The 20,995-nt window shown below is 36.2% G+C and overlaps 2 protein-coding genes across 2 annotated transcripts; one reads left to right on the forward strand and one right to left on the reverse strand.

The window, feature by feature from the left end:
* The first annotated feature begins 5,604 nt into the window (after nt 1–5,604).
* LOC116116663 lies at nt 5,605–9,651 on the forward strand. Its single transcript, XM_031402715.1, has 4 exons — nt 5,605–6,015; nt 6,304–6,543; nt 6,616–6,839; nt 9,513–9,651. The coding sequence occupies exons 1-4, from the start codon at nt 5,605–5,607 to the stop codon at nt 9,649–9,651; spliced, it is 1,014 nt and encodes a 337-aa protein (XP_031258575.1).
* Nucleotides 9,652–10,304: 653 nt separating this feature from the next.
* LOC116116572 (putative glucose-6-phosphate 1-epimerase) lies at nt 10,305–19,727 on the reverse strand. The gene is made up of 9 exons (XM_031402639.1): nt 19,621–19,727; nt 18,085–18,159; nt 16,549–16,605; nt 16,314–16,474; nt 16,050–16,190; nt 13,131–13,233; nt 12,945–13,044; nt 11,724–11,971; nt 10,305–10,582 (listed from the first exon to the last, which is right to left on the reverse strand). Exons 1-8 carry the CDS (start codon nt 19,711–19,713, stop codon nt 11,757–11,759), a joined length of 945 nt encoding a protein of 314 aa, XP_031258499.1. The 5' UTR covers nt 19,714–19,727; the 3' UTR covers nt 10,305–10,582; nt 11,724–11,756.
* Nucleotides 19,728–20,995: the final 1,268 nt, after the last annotated feature.

A 20,995-nucleotide genomic window follows, 5' to 3' on the forward strand; every position in this document is an offset into this window, starting at 1 on the left:
GGATATGAAAACGGGATTTAAAAGTGATTACTTGATTGTAAGAGCTTTGAGGATGTAATGCTATAAGAAATTAATTCATAATTGTATGATTATGATATTGATTGGTTCTGTCTCATGTTTTCTTGTTAAGTTTGATTGATTTGAATTTTTTTTATAAATGCAAACATCAACTATGAAATAAAAGTATGAAAGAAGAACAAAAATTTTTTATTACAATTTTATCCCCACTTAAACTTGAAGATGAGGGCTAAAACCAAAAATAATAGGGGCTAAAAATCACTTCTCTTATATACTAGTATGGTCAAGCAGAAAATGGATTATAAATGACTGGTTCTATTGACCCCATAATTAAATTAAGCGTGTTATTATTTGAGCCCCATCTAAATTCTTTATTTTATATACCCCATTATTAGTTTTTTAAGATTTAAAATATATATATTATGTACAAAATTACCAAATTGGTCTATTCATATCAGAACCCTTTAAACAAGTTTTCCAATTTTAAAACATTATAAGATCAAATCTCTTTTATTTGATTTAATTTAATCTTTTCCTTTTCCAATTCAATTACTAATTAAGTTGTATAAATTTTTTAGAATTTTTAATTAACTCTTCCAAAACTTTTTATCACTTTATTCGTCTATCTCACTACAGCTTTTGTCTTTTGGTTGAAGTAAAACACTTAACTTGTTTTCTTGTTAGATTATGGATAATTCTACATTAAGTTACTTAGTTTAGCAAAACATCCCACACATTTATCTGAAAAGAGATTCTTAAAAAAAGAGACAAGGAGGATTAGTCAAACCCAAACACATTCCCTTTCATCCTTCCTCCACCCGCCAACTCCCATCCACCACATTTCCCATTCTTTTCATTCATCGTTCTCCATCTCTAACCCCTCCTCCTCCAACCCCTTTCCTTATCCATCCTCCACCTCCGTTCGTATCCATCCACCACCTCCTCCCCTTCCCCCGTCCTTTGTTTTTTTTCCTATTTTTTCTGTTTTTTCGTTTTGGTTCAGTTCAGTTGTGTGTTTTTCTTCAAGTTCCAGTTTGTTTGCTCTCTTCTTTGTCCAGTTTCGGGTTTCCTTTACTGCTTCTTGTGTGACCCGTTTGGGTTTTGTTCAGGCCTGCTTTTCTCTGGTTGTTGTGGTGTTGTTGGAGCTATTGTGTATTGTTGAGTTTGATTTGCGTGATTGTGGAGCAGCTTTGTGTTTGTTCTTTTGAGGTTTGGTTGTTTTTTTGATGTTCTTATGCGATTTTGCTTGGAAGATCTGAAGTGGGAGTGTGTTGCTTTTAGTTGGTTTTTGCTGGTCATCAAAGGTTGAGGTTTGTGGTTGGAGTTCTTTTGGTTTGTTGGTCAGTTTTGATCTCCTTTGTTTGAAAAGTTGGAGTGGTTCTTCGTTTGTTTCTCCTTCCTCTTTTTTGGCTAAGATTTCCCTATCTCTTTGGATTTCCTTGTTTTCTTATTGGATACTCAAATTTCTTATCCTTTGGATTGGTTAATAGCAAGCTCTATAAGTGATTTTATTTTCCACCTCACCTCTTCCTATTGGTTATTGTGATTGCTTTATCCTTTTTCTAACAAATTCCACATCACCTTATCATTTCATTTGTCATGCCACCTCATTGCCTCATCATCCCCCATCCTGCCACATGTACCACATCACCTTAGGTGTCATGTCATCAAGTGAGTAAAAAAAAGAAAGAGTACAAAACTTTTTCAATTTTTTTTGCCACTTCTCTTCCTTGCCTCCAATGGAGGCTGTTGAACATGGGAAAAACCCTGGTTTGAGTGAGCAGCATCCAAACATTGTGGAAAAAAAGATTAAAAGTGTGAGGAATGGTCTTTTGGTGAGCCAATTAATGCCTAATGAAGTCTTGAAATGGGCTTTCATTTCTAATAGAGAGTATGTCCAAGTTCGATTGGTGAAACCTTTTAATGGAGGGAATTTCGAATTTGAAGAAGGTGAAATTATTTGGGTGGATAGAGGAGCTGTTTGTGCTGAATCCAAGAGTGCTTTGGAGGGTAACCAAGTTTCTTCTAGGGCTGGTGAAAATGGGAAGGACATAATCTACCATGGTGTGGATAAGAGTTGTAAGGTTGAAGGGGCACCTATTGCTATAGAAAATTCAGGCCAAAATGATGTGCTATTGGCTAATGGTGATTTCAACCCAAAGCTAGGGAGTTGCTCTAATGGAAAGGGAAGAATTTATGAAAATGTGGCAACAAAAGTTGATGAGATTTCTAAGGATTACCCTCCTCTTCCAAGTAAAGTGGTGGGTGGAGTGAATAGAATTGAGAAGCCAAATCGTTGTGGTGATGAAAAACCGGTGAAAGGGGAGGAAAAAGGAGTTTGGACAAGTGTTCTTGTCTCAAAGAGGTTTGATATTTCCCTTGAATATGTCAAACCAAATATGAGTAAGGAGGGTGCTAAGATTGGACTTTCAATCCCTATTGAAATTGCGGCTTTAAGCATAGACAAATAGAGTAATTGTCTAGTCGGGTTTTTCCTTGGGAAGAAATTATCGTTTTACCAAGTAAAGGGCTATATTGAGAGAAATTGGAGCCGTTTTGGAGCAGTGGGGGTCACTTCATATGGGCATGGGGGCTATTTGCTCAAGTTCCTATATGAGGTTACTAAAATGGATGTGTTGGAGGGTGGTCCATGGTTCATAGAAGGGCAACCTTTCTTTTTGAAGTTATGGACTCCTAATTTGTTGTTGGCTATGAATAAGATTACTAGGGTACGCATATGGGCAAAATTCTATGGTATCCCTCTTGAGTTATGGACCTCTAAGGGTTTAAGCCATATAGCAAGTGTAATAGGCACCCCTCTTTATATAGACAATATTACCGAATCGGGTGAAAGGCTTGAGTTTGCTAAAGTGTGTGTTGAGATGGATTCCTCGGCAGAGTTTAAGAAGGAATTTGAGCTAGAGATGTCAAGTGGTGAGATTGCCTTAGTTAAGGTGGAGTTTGCGTGGAAGCCATTTACTTGTGCTTGGTGCAAAACATTTAGGCATGTCAAAGAAATTGTCATTTGGCTCCTAAGGAAACTAGACCGTTGTTACCCAACAAGCCGACTTCTCCTCATGTGCAAGAATGGAGACGAGTTGCTAGTAAGAAGAATATGAGTGTCCTTCGAGAAGTAAGGAAAGGGTAGAGGGAAAGAAGGAAAGTGAGGCCCTAAACCTTGTGAGAGTGTGAACCAATTTGTGGTGCTATCCAAAGAGGGTGAGGAAATGAGAGATATTGCTAATGGGGAGGAGAGGAAGAGAGGGAATGGTATTGAGGAGGGGTTGGAAAGAGAAACAGAGTGTGGTAAAGCGGTTTTGGGGGAGAAACTCGCGAATACCAATAAGGATAGAGATGAGAGAACTCCAACAACCAAGGCTGATTTCTTGAATAAGTTTGAGGAGGATGATATGGGAACTCACTCTCCAATTTGTCAACCGTTTGGGACCCTGGTGCGCATGGATGAAAAGGAAAGATTGGAGAAGGAAAATGAAAGCCTTTCTAAGAATCAAAGAAAAAAACTAGCGAAGAAGGCGAGAACTCCACTTAAGCTACCTCTTAGCTATGGTTAAAGTTGCCGCGTGGAATGTTAGGGGGCTTAATTCCCTCATTAAACAAAAAAAGGTAAGGAATTTTTTTAGTAGCAATAATTTAAGTTTATGTGTTGTTTTGGAGACTAGGGTTAAGGAGAATAATATGGATGTTGTTAGGAAAATAGTGTTTCGCAATTGGGATATGATTGAGAACTACTGTTTTTGTGAAAGGGGGAGAATTTGGGTGGGTTGGGATGGAGATATTTTGCATGTGCAAGTTATCCAAGCTTCGACTCAAGTAATTCTTTGTAAGATTAGAATATTGAAAGATAATTCCATGCTCTTTTGTTCTATCGTTTATAGGATGAATAGTGTGGGGGAAAGGAATAAGCTATGGAAAGAGTGCCAATGTTAGCCACCGTGAGCCATGGGTTATTATGGGTGACTTTAATGCGGTTTGATTTGTAGGGGAAAAGAAGAAAGGCTCTAATAAATAGAATTCGCAATGTGAAGAGTTTAATGACATGTGTAAGGAAGCTGATATTGATGATCTTAATGTCATTGGGTCATTCCTCACTTTGAATAACAAAGGAGAGCTCAATAGGAGGATTTGGTGCAAACTTGATCGGGTGATGTGTAATGAGCATTGGAGCTACGGGTTTCTCAACTCTTTTACTTCCTTCCTTACTCCGGGCATATCGAACCATTGCCCAATGGTGGTTGATAGTGGGCTAAACTTTCAAGGTAAGAAATCCCCTTTCAAGTTTTTCAATATTTAGGCAGAGCATGAGGACTTTTTACCTATGGTTGAGAGAGTGTGGAGTTTGGAGGTGAAAGGTAACCCCATGTATAGGCTGGTCTCTAAGCTAAAAGTGTTGAAGGTTAAGCTTAAAAGACTAGATAGAAAAGAGTTCTTGAACATTTCGGAAAGAGTGAAATTTGCTAGAGACGATCTAGCTCAAGTCCAAGAAAGGCTTTTTGTGGATCCAGTTGATGGTCCTCTTTTGCAAAAGAAGAAAGTTAAGGTGGAAAAGATGGTCAAGCTTTCAAAAGCCGAAGAATCTTTAGCCAAGCAAAAGTCTAGGGTTAAATGGTTACGGGAAGGGGATGCCAACACTTCTTACTTCTTTAAATTGATTGCTGGATGGATGAATAGGAATAGGATTGTGTCCTTGGAAATTGGGGAAGATTTGGTTACTAGTGATCAAGATAGAATCAAAGAGGAGTTTGTGTCTTTCTACTCCAATCTTTTCGAAAATAAGTGTGTAGGTGTTTCCTATGAGGGCATGGAGGAACTCACCACCCCTGTTATTTTGGAGGAGGAGGCCAACTCCATGATTAGTGAGATTTCCAAAGAAGATATTTAAGAGACCATGTTTGGAATGAGTAAAGACAAAGCACCGGGGCCAGATGGTTATGGAGCTTTTTTCTTTAAAAAAACTTGGGATATTGTAGGTCATGATGTTGTTAAAGCAATCCAAAATTTCTTTAAGTCTGGGAAGATGCTTTGAGAGGTGAATTGTGCCATTATTGCTTTAGTCCCAAAGAATGAAAACCCTTCATCTTGTAGTGAGTTTCGGCCGATCTCATGTTGTAACACCATCTACAAATGCATATCCAAGATTATAAGTTCATCAACAAAGCCCAAGGTGCCTTCCACAGGGGGGGGGGGGGGGGGGGGGGGGGGGGGGGGGGGGGGGGGGGGGAGGGGAAGATGGAATTGTGGACAATATCCTCTTGAGCCAAGAACTTCTCCATAACTATGATAGGAAGTCGGCCAAAAGGTCTAGATGTGCAATGAAGGTAAACCAAAAGGTCTAGATGTGCAATGAAGGTAAACCTTATGAAAGCTTATGATTCTGTAAGATGGGATTTTGTTATTAAAGCTTTGGAGCTTTTCGGATTTCCTTTGAAGTTTATTGAGTGGGTAGAAGAGTGCATTAAAACTCCTAAATACTTCATAGCCGTTAATATGGAATTAACCGGATTCTTTAGCAAGTCTAGAGAGCTTAGGTAGGGAGATCCTATCTCTCCTTATCTCTTTGTGATTGCCATGGAGGTGCTATCAAAACTTCTAAATAGAACAGCAGGTGAACCTTCTTTTAAGCATCATTGGAGGTGCAAAGAGTTAAATCTTTGTTTTGCAGATGATTTAATGATCTTTTGCCACGCGGATGAAAACTCTCTTGGTATTGTCAAGAGAGCATTGGATCGTTTCACTTTTTGGGCGGGATTAAAAGCAAACCCCTCAAAAAGCAACATTTTCTTCTCCGAGATGAGTGAGGAGAGCAAACAAGCTCTTTTGTCGATCCTTGGGTATCAAGAAGGAAAGCTACCAATGAAGTATTTGGGTGTCCCTCCCATAACCAAAAAACTTTTCCTTGCTGATTGCAAACCTTTGGTGGACAAAATCTTGGCTCGCATTCAATTTTGGCAAAGCAAATTCCTCTCTTATGCTGGTCGGGTAATTCTCATTAAAGTTATTCTTTTTAGCATTCAAGTTTATTGGTCATCTACTTTCTTGCTCCCTTCAAAGATCCTCAATGAAATTGATGCTAAGTTAAAGGCTTTCCTTTGATCTGGGATTGACACGAAAACCTCAGAGGCCAAAGTTGCATGGGAAGAGGTTTGTGTCCCTATTGAAGAAGGTGGGTTAGGGATTGTGAGAGCTAAAGATTGGAATGAGGCAGCCATGACAAGACATGTTTGGAACCTTAATCAAATACGTAGTGGCTCTAGATGGGTTGAGTAGATCAAAGCAACCTACTTGGCAAAGAAGAGCTTTTGGGAGATTCATATACCTTCGGATGCTTCTTGGGCTTGGAGGAGCATTTTGAAGCTTAGAAGGGAAGCTAGAGAGCACATCAAAGCCATCATCGGAAATGGTCAAGCAACTTATGTTTGGCATGATAATTGGCACCCAAGAGGCCCTCTCAAGGATAGATATGGCAATTGCATTGTGTATGATTCAGGGCTATATCATCTTGCTAAGGTGTGTGAGATTTGGGATGCGACAAGGTAGAGATGGCCAACAGCTAATTTTTGGGCTTTGATGGACATGAAGGATTCTATCAACTTTGATCCAAAGGAGGGCGAGGACGTGGTTGTTTGGAAGCCTAATGCATCCGGTAAGTTCTCTATAAAATCGGCTTGGGAGGTTGCTCATGTGCACCAACACCGAGTGGAATGGCATCACCTTGTATGGTTCCCAAAAGTTATTCCACAACACTCCATGATCACGTGGATGGCATGTAAGGATCGGCTTCAGACTAGGGACAAACTGATGAGGTATGGAATAGCTTCTAGCAATCTATGTTGTTTTTGTAATCATGGGCAAGAAACGATCGATCATCTCTTTTTTGCTTGTCCTTTCACCCAAAGGATTTGGAATCGTATCCTTGAGCCCTCTTCTCTTGGGTATGTCACTCGGCCTTGGAACGAATATGTTAAGCACATAACTAGTAGGTGGAGGAAGAACAAGCCAAAGTACTCTATAGGGAAGCTAAGTTTGGGAGCCACCGTTTACTCTATTTGGAGGAGAGGAATAGCCGGATTTTTGGTGGGGAATGCAAGGATGCACTTACTCTCTACAACTCCATCAAGAATGTGGTGAGGGAGAGAGCTATGGACCTTAGCAAGATCATAAAGAATACCTACAATAGAAGAATTGCAGAGAAATGGGGTCTTCCCATGTCTATTTTTAAAACATCCCATGGGAGCTAATTTTATGGTTTGTTGTTAAGTGATGGGTTTTTGGTGGTGTAAGGGGATTTGGTTATATGACATCCTAGCGGTTAATTATGCTAGACGAGGCTACTTTGGCAATTGGAAGACTTGGGGTGTTGATCTAGTACTTTGTCTTTGTGTCATTAACGGGCCCTACCTTGTTAATGTACATGTTTATGGAATTCTTCTTGTAAATGCTAATGCATATGGTTTTTGTATTTTGATACTTTTGAACCTAACCCAGGACATGTCCTGTGGTAGGTGGGATTCATTGTATTTTTTAATCTCCGCTTGGGTCCATTTCTTTGCCAAAAGGAATGGGAAAAAGAGAAGGTTAGGGGTAGACTTAGATAGTATCATTCTTTTGCTCCTAACCTAGGGCTTGTCCTGAGGTAGGTTGGCCGATTTTTAGGCCTTTTGTACATTCTTTCCCGCTTTTTATAAAAGCTTACTTACAATAAAAAAAAAAAGACAAGTATTAAATTAATAAGGATCTTTTATGAAATCCCGTTGTTTATGCTTATAGAAAATAAAAGTAAATTAAAAAAAGGATAATTTTTAAATAAACTAAAATATATATAAAATTGATTTTTTTAATTAATTTTTGGCTTGCAAAAAGGTTAAGTGGGGCTTAAGAAACACCGCCTTGAAAGTTTTTAAAATGATTTTTTTGCTTATAACACCGCATAAACTCTATAAGTGTCTTTTATCTATTTTGTTTTTTCTTTTTTTTTTAAACCCTACTACTTTATAATCTCAAAATTGTTTTAACGCTATCTTCCCTAGAGGTGGGCAAATGGACCGGCCTAGGCCCTCAAGGATCGAGCCCAAATTGGTTGGGATCGGCCTTGGGCCTAAACTGCTCTTAGGCTCGAGCCTGGCATATATAGGACCGGTCCTATGTAGGCCTGATAAAAAAATTATATTTTAACCCTTAAATTTACTATGTATTTCGTATATTATAGGAGGTTTTGATTAATTGTTATGAGACTTTTGAAATTAACCGGGCCCGGGCGTAGGACGGCCTAGGGCCGTCACCCCTCCCCAAGGCTTGGGCTAGTCCCGATACTGGTCCCACGGGGACCGGTCTTCTTAAGGAACTGGCCTTGGGACAAGACCCTTTGGGCCCAGGCTTTTTGCTCACCTCTAAATTCTTCCCCTTTAATTCTTAAAATTGTTTCAAATGTATCAAAAGAAGTGTTTGAATGAGAAATACAGAAGTGATTTTTAAACCACATATTTGTTTTTATCTTTAGCCCTCATCTTCTACCTTAAATATGGATATAATAGTGTTTAAAAAGAAAATAATAACAATGATTCTTATAAACATTCAAAAATTTAAGAAAGAATTTATAAAATTCCTTTATTGGTTAGAGGGATGGTGAACTCCTCTAAAGAATACACTGATAAAGCAAATAAATCAGCACTTGCTAGAGGTTTTAAAGCAACGTCCGGAGTATCAAAGTTCAAAAATCTTGCAAAACGACACAAAAAGTGAATAATTATATGAGGGTAGTTTTGGCGAAATGCCATATACTTGGATCGAAAGGTTTAGTGTTAAAAAAAAAATTGGTTATCTCATACAACCCCCCAACTTTTGGTCATTTCTTAACAACCATATATATATATATATATATATATATATACCCACTATTTGTAGTGATCCTATAAAAATTGTTCTGTAATTTATATTGATTTATTATTATTATTATTATTAAGATTTGCTTCAATTTATGGTACTTGATCATTACAGTTAGAGATAGATTTGTCTTCCATAACATATTTCCGGGTATCTAGTAATATCTATTAGATTTTTTTTTTTTACCTAACCCGACCTAATTTTGCTTTCCGAATACAATATAGTTTCTAAAAGTCCTTACAAAATCGTATTAGAAAACCATAATCTTCATCTATTTATATATATTGCTGGCCTTCTTCATTCTATCTATCATATAATTACACTCTCTTAATTTTCTTCTCTTCATCTTTTTAATTTCGTTTTTCTTTTGCAATCCCAAATTTGTTCATTCTCGCAGAAACAAAACCATGTTGTCTAGTCTTGAATCCCAAGAATATTTACACAATGCCTTGGAGCTTGCCATCAAAGACCTCCAAGGTCTTTCCTTAGAGCCTGCAAATACGAAAAACAATCTCCAGACTCGAACAACGGTTCTGAACAATGGGCAGATTTATTCGTTAATGAGATGATGAAAGCTTTTCTTTGGATGATGCCAGACTCTGCGCTAGGGATTTTGAGAGCTTGGTAAACGCAAAGCAGAAAGAGCTTACTGATAAGTTAATGAAAGAGAACCGGATCCTCAAACGGGCAGTGTTCATTCAACATGAACAGCATCTGAAAGAGGGCGAGGAGTAGAAGAAGATGATGTCAAGTTATCAAGAGCAATTGCAAGATTTGGAAGTGAAGAAAGAAAATAATCAAATCCCACAATGCTTTCCTCCTGATGTCTTTTGATATATGGATGTTTTAATTTTTAACTTCTGTATCTCTTTCTTAATTTATTTCTGATGTCTTTGATACTTCAAATACTTATAAAAGAACTCAAAATTCTAAAGTTCTCCAAATAGACATAAAATAGGCAGGACACAAATTTTCATGAGGTAACTAAAGTTTGATTTCAGGACATTCATTCTACAAATCAACAAGGATACTAATACCCAATGGTGGGGGCAAGGTTACCCCCATAGTAGCCCTTGGATGAACCACCCAAAAGTAATGGAAGTTCATCCGGTAACCTTAACCCAACTCGCCAAGACTGCTGTGCAAACTTCCCAGAGAAATGTCTAATACTCCAATCTTCATGAATGCACAAAACATTGCAACAAATTACCAATACAAGTTGCCAATTAACTGCTATGATTATTTGACAGGATCCTGCAGTCTAATACTTTTGATTTTCGATAGTTAATGTTTCTATATTCCAATCTAATCTGCTAGGTCAAGATCTTACTAGGGCTATCAAAAGCAAAGAAATCAACTTTCCGCGCTATGAAACTTGACAGAAGATATGTAATTTCATTCCATTTTCATCATAGTAGTAATACTTGCTCACAACTCTATTCATATTTATGTTTGTTTGTTCCATTTTGACACAACATGAATAGTACTCATTCTTCCATCTTTGTTTTTGGTGCAAACAGTGTGTCACTTCAGAGCTACATTATTTAACAGTCCTAGCTAGTAATAAATCCATCTTTTCAACCAAGAAAGGGTATTTCACAAGAAGAAAACAAAATATAGGCCGGACCTCATTATAACAATCCATCCACAAGTTGCGAATGAATACCTGAAAAGTAAACCATGTGTTATGATGAATGGATGGAAAATCTTGACCATGAAAACAATAATGCATAACTAGAAACAATCTAGGAACACTACCTAAATAAAGCAGATTCACAGAATTCTGACGAATTAGAGAAAGCCAGGGAGCATATGTAGCAAACCATATAACAATATTACTAGACTGTCGAAAAGAGTTCATAAATCAAGAACCTGTACATCTATAGGCATTATTGAACTAATGATTAACTGTTCAAGAACATCAAAGCTTGGTCAAAACATCTCCTACGCAATGGTTGCCTCAGAACACCTACGGCAACCAGACAGTGAACAATATGCCTAAGGGGGATGCCTAAAGATAAAATTTAACATTCTAAAAGATAAAATTGAGAGAGGTTTTCAATATGTATGTTAATAATTGACTGAGGCTCTAACAGTGTTCAAAGAAATTTAATGAAGTTACCAATACTAATATGGACGTAAAACCATGTAATTCTTAAGGTATGTCACACCATCTATTATTTTTAAATTGGATGATGAAAGGAAAAGTAGTTTGTTAATTAGACAGCTATATTCAGGCCACAATACTTTTAGACTATGCACAAAAAAAAAATTATATATATTAGACATAACATTAGTTTTCTTCTTTTTGTTTGCTGACATACTAGATTAGTGGAGACTAGCAACAGTGATGCCATCAAATAAACATTAAAGCATAGACACATAATCTTACTATATGTATCCGCTTTTGAATTGTCAAGTGCTGATAAGCCCAAATGTAGTTCAGAAAGTGAAATAGGAAAAACAGCTAGACTGTTATAACTAACAGTTAGAGCATGCATATGCTTTTACGCACACTTTTGAGGATAGAAGTTTGGGTTTAAAGAACAAGATGACAAATACAACATAATGGAACAAAAAGATGTCTGATCACTAATTTGTAAATTCTTCTTCAATCAATTTAACCTTTTCAGTTTCTTATCACAAAATAAAAATAAAAAGATGTCTACGAAATGCAATCAGAAGTACCAAGGAATCCATAAGTAAAATTCGAATATTCCCAAACAGGCATAAAAGTTGCATTAATATAGGTACCGGACTCTTGTACAGCAAATATACCAAATAAACAGAAGTTTTAGCCAAGCTACCTGTACAGACTATAGATCACAATGATCGATCTTTCAGCTGCTGCGGAGAACTTTCTGAGGATCAAGTTGCCCACTGCAGTAACTAGAAGGAACAGCAGAGAGTTCCTGCCTTCCTCTCCACTCTTCTCCAGGTTTCAATGTAATAGGCTTTTCAATAGCAGCCGCCTCCACACACAGCATATGCTTATACTCATCATCACCAAAATCAGCCATAGCCTTTGCTTTCTTATCCCAGGGATTCCACACCACTGCATTAAAAGGAGGCATGAAAAACCCACGTATACTGAAACAATTATAAAGTTGCTTATATACAAGGTCGTCTAGAAACATTTTTACCCAAACTATACCAAGAGGAAATATATAATTATCATTGCAATTTTTGGAAAGGAAAGAAAATCTGAGAAGGTTTCTCAGTTTTCTATCCTTACCACCTTGCAAAGTCTTACAATAAGACTTATAATGTATCATGTCATCAAGAAGAACTATAAACTAACATAAAATGGTCTCAAAAACCTCCAAATGAACAAGCCCAATGATTTATATGCTCAAGTATATACCGTCTCAAACTATGTACATAAATATGTAAGCTGCAAAAATAAATAAACTTGGCAATACGTCTAACAGGCAAAATTAAAATGATGAAGATTGATATTTGATCCATGTGATTCCTACAACTTGAGAGGGAGGAAATATAGGAAAAGAAATAGTGATGAAGATACGTTATAAAAGATACTTCTTAAATTTAAATAACGGGTGGTTTCAGAATTCAAATCTCTTTTCCTAAAACATAATTGCTGATATGAAACTGTATATGACCTTATTTTATTATTTTTGTAAACTGTATTCTGTTGAACTAGTAATCAAGTAATGAACCCACATTCCAATGGTATATCCAGATTTCCCAATTTTTCTCTCTTCTAGAACACTCTTGGTTCCAAACTCTTCTTGTGTTGAAGCTTTTATACACAAGATTTATGCAATCATGGTGATCATATAACCATGTTTCAACTTATTTAAGCTATGAACACAATGGAATATTAGGTGTAAACTCATTTCATTCAACAGAAGCAATATTACTAGGGCGACAATTTAATTGCGTTTTGACAAGACAAATGTAGATCCATGTTGACTAACATTGCAAGATACATTCATGCCAAACAAAAGCCCCCGTATATTACCAAAAACATTGCTAGGAAAGTAGATGGATAAAATCAGTCTCACCAGCATCCGGAAGCCCATCTTTACGAATTACAAATGTTCGCTTCTTTTCATGATCGAGAATTGCAATCTTCATAGGAGTGCTGAGATATATTTTGTCCACCTGTGTAAACCACAATAGTATTACCTAAACATTAGAGCCTGACATAGCATAATCACAAGCGGAAAAATATGGTATCATAAACGCACTTCTGATTCAAATGTTATTGCATCTCCTTGTTCAGTAAAACGCTCCTTATTCTGCAAGTTGTCTAGATAATCCAGTGTCTCTAGTCCCTCAACACGAACTTCACTGACCACAAACAACAAAAACTATTTAAGGACAACTCAAATATGCAGAACTTAAACTCAACCATTTGTTGCCCAAAATTAAGAGTTAACAATATATCAGTTTCGCTTGGAATAGTAGCAGAGAAGCAAACACATTAGAGCCAGCCATAAACATAAGCATACATAGAGTTTCTCCTGAAAGTAATGCCTTACAGACATAATTCCAGTTAACAAAATAAAGTTTGATAAATTTGAAGATGGTCAGTCCTATAATTGATCCAAATGTAGATAAATTGTGGCAATAAAAGTTTTTCTTATACCATCTCATTGCTAATTTAAGAGCCATAATTTCCCCTGACATTTGAATAGAAAACTGACAGCAAAATTATGCCACACTTGTAGAAAAAGATTACAATCTGATTTTAACCTCAACATACTGAGATTGATTCAGATAACTCATCACATGTTTGCCCAGCAATAGTTTCATATTATTACATATTTATCTCAGTCAAGTAACCAAAAGATTCCATAAAAAATTTGGCATCAGATACCCAGAATCAGATTTGGTAAATTGAGAATAAGTTGTAAATACAAAAAAGTTGTAAATCAAAGATCACAATCTAGTGATAACTAAATATCATCTCAGCCACGTTACTCATTTAAATTTCATTCACCCAATTTTCAACTACATTTGACTAGTTCCCTTATCGTAGATTGTCGTTTTTCTGATTTTCCCATATAACAGGCAACTTGGACTAGAAAATAACATCAACAAGACTAAGAACTTGCTAAAAGGTACCAGAGGAGCCATGCAACCAGGTCTAGTAAGACAAATTGGTTTATACAACCAAAATCCAAGCCTAGCTATTGGTTTGAGGAAGTAAAAATGGCTTTATAGGAATGCAGCTCATACTGCTAGGACAGTTCAGAATGTTAATGATAATTTGGCTCCAACAATCAATCATAAACCCTNCTAAGAACTTGCTAAAAGGTACCAGAGGAGCCATGCAACCAGGTCTAGTAAGACAAATTGGTTTATACAACCAAAATCCAAGCCTAGCTATTGGTTTGAGGAAGTAAAAATGGCTTTATAGGAATGCAGCTCATACTGCTAGGACAGTTCAGAATGTTAATGATAATTTGGCTCCAACAATCAATCATAAACCCTTTAGAAGGAGTCAATACAGCATTTGCAGTTAAGTTTAGGAAAGCAATCTAGATCAACTAAAGTTCTGACTCCAGGGCATTTGAATGTTGTACTTGGCTACCAAATGATATTATAAAACATGTAGGGTAGAGTCTGCATGGTCTTTTTGCAATAAAGGTTTGCATTAGCTTTTGTTTTGTTTTGTTTTTTATTTTTTAACGCATACATCTCAAATTGGAAAGTGGAATTTTTATTCCACTTAGAAGGTCAACGAGACATAACTTCTAGCAATAAGCAAGCTGACATTCATTCCTGCAGAAGTGGAAGAACACATGAGAATAGAGCAGACCACAACCACATATACATTTAAAAGCACTAAGGGTAACATATTGAGACTAAAAATACCTGCTTACAGATAGAAGAACTAGTTGTGTTTTATCATAATTTTGTATTCCATTAATTGTATTATAAACAGAAGTGCGAGAAACCATTCAAGCATAAACTAAAACCAGCAAAGAGCTCCTTGACTAAGTGAAATACGATTCATTTTGATCAAACCCAACCACAGTCAACATCAATCATATTAGTAGCTACTGCAGTTACTGTTTATACACAAGGAACAGTCATTTCCAACCAGAAAAATCCCTGCATTATACACTTGGACACTGACTACAAAATTTTCATTCATACTCCAACAATAAACTGTTGCAGTCAGCTTTGCAATATGACAAATCAAATTTGCCATACCCCCTTTCAATGTGATCTTCAAAGGTTCCAAATATCTACATTGAAAACAGCAACTCCAAGGAAAATGTGTGTCTTCCCCTACAAACTAACATCTAACATTAGAAGAGGATTAGGGTCATAAATTGTACAACCCTCTCACAAAAAGTGTTGAAATAATTAAGAATGAAAAGACATGATACCTAAGGTAGTCTGAATGCAATATCAGATTGGCCAAGAAATAGCCTTGACAATCAAACAAGTTACGACCCAACTACCCAATAATACTCACACTATAAATAATTAGTGGTATTTATAGTGGTTTACACATTTTTTCTTCAAAATTTACAACCTAGCCAGTTTATTATTTCTGTGAAGATACTGCATACATAACACAAAGAAGAAGCTCCCTTGATTTTCAATTTTCAGACCAGTCTTTAAGTAAATCAGATGTTACAGATAATTCTCACTTACCCACTACTCAAAGAACTAAAAAGATAACACTTTTCTAAAGATCATCAAGAAGCTGACATGCACCCACTAAGATTTAAGAAATAAAGGACCCTCACTCAACCTTCAAGACCAGTAAAACAAACATTGTTCTAAATGAGATGCTAAACAATATGAGAATCAATATTAAATAAAAGAATATATAAAATTTGATACAGCATCCAACCAAAACCATGTATTAACTCCTATACAGAACAAAAAACTTACAAACTTAATGAGAATTACAGATCGTCTTGGTAACCAGCAACCAGAGGAATCATTAGTGAAATTACATAGAAGGTATCGGCAGACTAGTGAAGAAAACCTATAAATATCAATATCTATATCCACGTTACAGCAACTGCAATGACCGGTATGGGAATAAATCTTTCACAATTGAGAAAATAAAGTCAAAGTAAAAGAAGAGAATATGTATATCGTAGTGAAACAAGCGCCAAGCAAGTTAGGGAATTAATTACCTGATGTCTGAAACAGAGAAATAGGTATGATAAGCGAAAGTGAACGTAAATGGCTTTCCATCAGCATTAGTATTCCTAATGCGAGATGTCAACATCAAATCTCCACCAGGACCCAAAGCTACCCTCAGACGAAACTCAAAACTTGAAAAGAAAAAGGATAATGGTTAATGTTTTCTGAAATTCATGCAGTAAAGGAGTTATAAAATCTGAAAAGTAACTACTCTTCATGTACAAATATGAGAAAGTGATTGAAGATCCAAGTACCTGTGAGGCCAGATTTTCAAATCTTCTTCAGAAGGCCTAAGGATCAAATCAATAAAAGCATTATTTGAGGGATTTGTTGGGAAAGGAGGTGGGTCACTTTCCACAGTCCAGAACCTATTTCTAGCAAATCCATGCTGCTCTAGAGAGCCATGACTGCTAAACTGCATATAGGAAATAAGTTTGTTAAAGAAATGAAAATAATGAAAAGTAGCAAGAAGTTTAGAGAACCACATACCTGTGGAAAGCATATCGGAATTCCTCCACGAATTGCTTTTGGTGGCTTGAATATAGCCTGTGAACAACATAATATCTCCATTTTCTGATAACTTCAATTTGGAAACAAAATGAACTAAAAATAACATACAGATCTGAAAAACAAAGGAAAGATGCCAATCTATACATTTTAGCCCCTTTACCATCATCAAAATAATGCACATTAGTATTCCGCGGCGCCAATCCATGTCTCAAAGACCAATTAAGTTATTACTTTAGGCAGTAATTTTAAACTTTAAAACATTGATCAACATAATCACAATGAGAAAAGAATATGAAAACCAAACCACATATTTTATCAGAGAAAAAGTTCGACCTTGTAGAGAAAATTGAAGAAAAACAGGAAACTGAAAAACAACCCAAGAAAATTAAGATATTAAATCTTTCCAACATGCTATAACCAAGAACTAGCCCAAAAACTTCCTTAAGTGGCCAGTGGGTGACAATTAGCATATAACCAAGAAAGCAATGCAGGTTTACCAAGAACTAGAAATTATAATGAAGGCAAATTGGCAGGGAAATGAATGCAACATTGAAGACAGGAAGGCCTAATTTTTTGCAAGACCCCAGTATATGAACACTATATGAAGCTAGTCATATGGAATCGTAATGTATATGCTGGGGTGGGCCTGAACTTCTCATGCCAAAAAATATTGCAGTAGAAATATATACATTACAGGTGCACAATAATACCATTTTACAATTCTGAATCAACAAGCTTGGTATGATGGTCAATGCTTGAATTATTCAAAAGATCCGGACTTCATACGCATCAAAGTAGGAGATGAAAAAAAGACAATTATACCATTTCCAGATCTTGATTCAATGAGGCTTGTTATTGCAGTTAATACTTGAACTTCCCCAAATTTGGTGAATATACAAATTTATCAATAATGCATAACCCCTAGGTGATGATGATACATTATAGCATAAAAATGGCCCACACGATTTTCTGCCTCTGCTTCCTATGCCATTTAACTTCTAAATAAAATTCTTTTCTGATACCAGAAATCCTCCAACTTCTCCTACGAGTTCACCAACCCCTAAGCTACTTAGCCTCATGGGAAGTTGAACCCCAGACTTCTTGGTTAAAACCAAGGGCCCAAACTTCTAAATTCAAGTACTAGAATTCGTTTAAGCATCTACAAACTCAAGTATAACTCCATTTTTTTTTTCTTCTAATCAGAAATTTCTTCCCCTTGTTGCGTATGAAACTGTTTATCTGGAAATCCTAAAGTGCAACAAGGTATAACCATCCTGCTACCATACTGTCATTAGAAAATCAGAGTAAACAACATTAGCTAAGAACAATGCTGAAGAGAAATAAACATCTATTGATGCGCAAAATAAGCCTATAAGCAATTAAATAAATATATCAGGAAATTTAAAAAGGTGTTCCATTAGGTTATTGCATAGCACTTATCACTGAAAAACAATCATTTTCCCCATAGCATACAATAGAAAATCAATATAGATATCATTAGAATATCCATAGCACCTTACTACTGACGAAAAGCAACTCCTCGTAATGGTCATTCTTCCAAGATGTCAAATGACCACCGTACAAATACACCTGGAAAACTCAAAAAGAAAAAATGAATATAGTAAGAAAAGAAAAGAAAAAAGTATTTTGGAAAAACTCTTGCAACCTTAAAATTTATAAATAATAAAATAAAATAAAAAGAAATGGGAATGAAATAATTAAACCAAGCCAAATTACACAAAAATGAAGGCAACAAGGTAGAGAAAAAAAAAAGTGGTTCAGAGAATTGTCGTATCCTATCAAGTACCTTTTGTACTGCAAGACCAGCAATTGATCCTAGGAAATGAAAAGAAATCCCCACGAATTGCAGCCTAAACTGATTTGACAATCCACAGCACTAATAACAATTTGATCCCAAAATATCAATCTGGACAGACTTGGAGGGAGAAAATATAGTATTTTCAGTTAAGATCAAGTTTGGGACAGAAAATCAGTTCAATTAACATTTCAGCTCCACAACAGCCAGAAGATGCTGTCGGGAAACAGCATCAACCTGATAACATATGTCAGATTGTATCAGCACCATATTTGGGAGCGTTCTTTACACCATCAAAGGCTCTTTCCAGTAGTCAAAAGAGTTTATCCCGTGTTTTTTGAGAAAATATTTGGCAGGTGCCGTTTAGAAACCTTTATCAATTTTATTTTTTTTCAGATGGATACTTTAAAAAAAAAAAAATGCACTTTTACTCAAAACCAGTTAAAAGCACACCTTCTACAAAAGCATTAACAAAATTACGGCTCCACTAGAACAGGAAGTTGCAGTTGGAAAATAGCATCAACATGACAATTAATGTCACATGATGTTGGCATGGTATTTGAAAACGTTTTGTACACCGTTACAAGCACTTTTTCAAGTGGCTAAAAGGGCTTTTCTGTGTGCTTTGGATAAAAACTTGACAGGCGCTCTTTTTTCAACCTTTATAGGTTCTTTTCCAGTAATGTTTTCTGCGTTCTTTTACAAAATCCCCTTTTACTTAAAACCAGTTAAAAAGCACTTTCTACAAAAGAATTGCCAAATTAGGATTGAACACTAACAGATGGTGCCTTCACCTTATTTGGGAGCATTTCTTACACCCTCAAAATCACTTTCAAGTAGTTAGAAATGCTTTTCCATAATTTCCACAAAAACACTTGATGAATGCTCTTTCTCCAGAAAAATTTTGTGGGTACTTCTACAAAAACCCCTTATACTGAAAAACAGTTTCCACAAAAGCATTCCCAAACACAGCCTAAGAAACCCAGATGACAAGTAAAAACAACTTCACATTCTCTCCTCCAGATCTGAAACAACACAATCAAACAAAGCAACGCATAACCTCACAAACCACAAACTCGCTAACTTACTATTAACAATTCAAAATTCCATGAACTGGGTACCCACTAAATTGAACACAAACAAGTGATCTATATTAACTATGCCCGTGAAGAAATAACAGTAGAACAAAATGAAAAAACGAAGTGAAATGAAATGAAACCACGTCGTTCAGGTACCTCAGCGGAGCTGCCGCGGGGCTCGCGGAGAATGACCTTGTCGAGGCCATTGATGCCTTTGCAGAGCTCGACTGGTATCTTCTCGCTCGACATAACTGCCCAGTAGTGTTCTTCAAATCCGATCAAGGCATGCAAAAAGCTGCATATATATATATTATATTATGTAGATATACTATTAGTTTATATAGATATACTATTAATTTCACTCAGGTAACTTCTCTACTACTTCTCTCTTCCTTTGTTTTTTGGCTGGAAATAAGTGATTTTACTGATTCTTCTTAATAAATTTGCTACAATTTTACCTTTTATTAATAAATTTTTTGGACAAAAATGCCCTTATATTGAAATTAATTTACATAAACCTATATTACAATTTTACCCCTAATTAATTAAGTTTTTGGATAGTAATGCTCTTGTATTTAAAACATATTGCAGGCCACCCAAGAGCACCACTGCTCGCCAACAACCATCGTCGGTCGTCGGCCACTGTCAACCCACATGGCCGAAACGATGCATGACCGGCCAAATCTGGCCAGTCGTGCGCCAATCTAACCGTTTCTAGCAGGATCCACCATGGATCTGGCCGTTGACTGCCACATTTTGGTCGAAATCTGGCCATTGACAGTCAAATCTATCTGGCCGTCAATAGCCAAAATCTTGTCGTCAACGACTAGATTATGGTCATAAATTTGGTCGAAAACAGTCATATCAGTGTACGACCGACCAAATACAACCGATCGTCTGCCGTTCCGGCAACTGTCGGCTGCCACTAAATTAACAAATATAGGGGATTAAAAAAATGATCTAAAATAATAATAATATTAAAATAGAAGGGCAATTCAATAATCTACATAACATATCCACCAATTTATTCCAACCTAACCAAACACATTTCCCTAAACATTTCCAATGATCTTCAAAGTAATCTATCTTCCTATTAATGTAAGATTCCCAGTAATGCAATATTTCCTGAACTAAACGCACCCTAAGTTTAATGCAATAACAAAATCCCTACTACTAGATTTGAGGTTTTAAAATGAACGATAAAAGGGAAATTTAGTAAAATATTGATTAAATATTATTCCTGTAAGTTCTAAGGGTTACTATAGCTTTACTAACAATAAAAGAATTTTTTTTTTTTTTTTCGTTTTTTCAGAAACTTCACGGGAATTTTATTTATTTAACTCAAAGATTAGGACAGACCATACCTTCGGTTTCATAAAAGGCTTTTTCCCTGAGCACCTCCTAAAACATAGAAAACTACATGTGACCCCTATCAACTCAGGAATTAGCCATTTAGACCGCCATTTGTGAGTCCGTTTGGATGGAAGACCACAGTTGATCAGCGAAGAGAGTAAAATTCCCTTGGTAATGC

This window comes from Pistacia vera, unplaced genomic scaffold, assembly GCF_008641045.1.
Source record: "Pistacia vera cultivar Batoury unplaced genomic scaffold, PisVer_v2 Contig78, whole genome shotgun sequence".
NCBI lineage: Eukaryota > Viridiplantae > Streptophyta > Magnoliopsida > Sapindales > Anacardiaceae > Pistacia > Pistacia vera.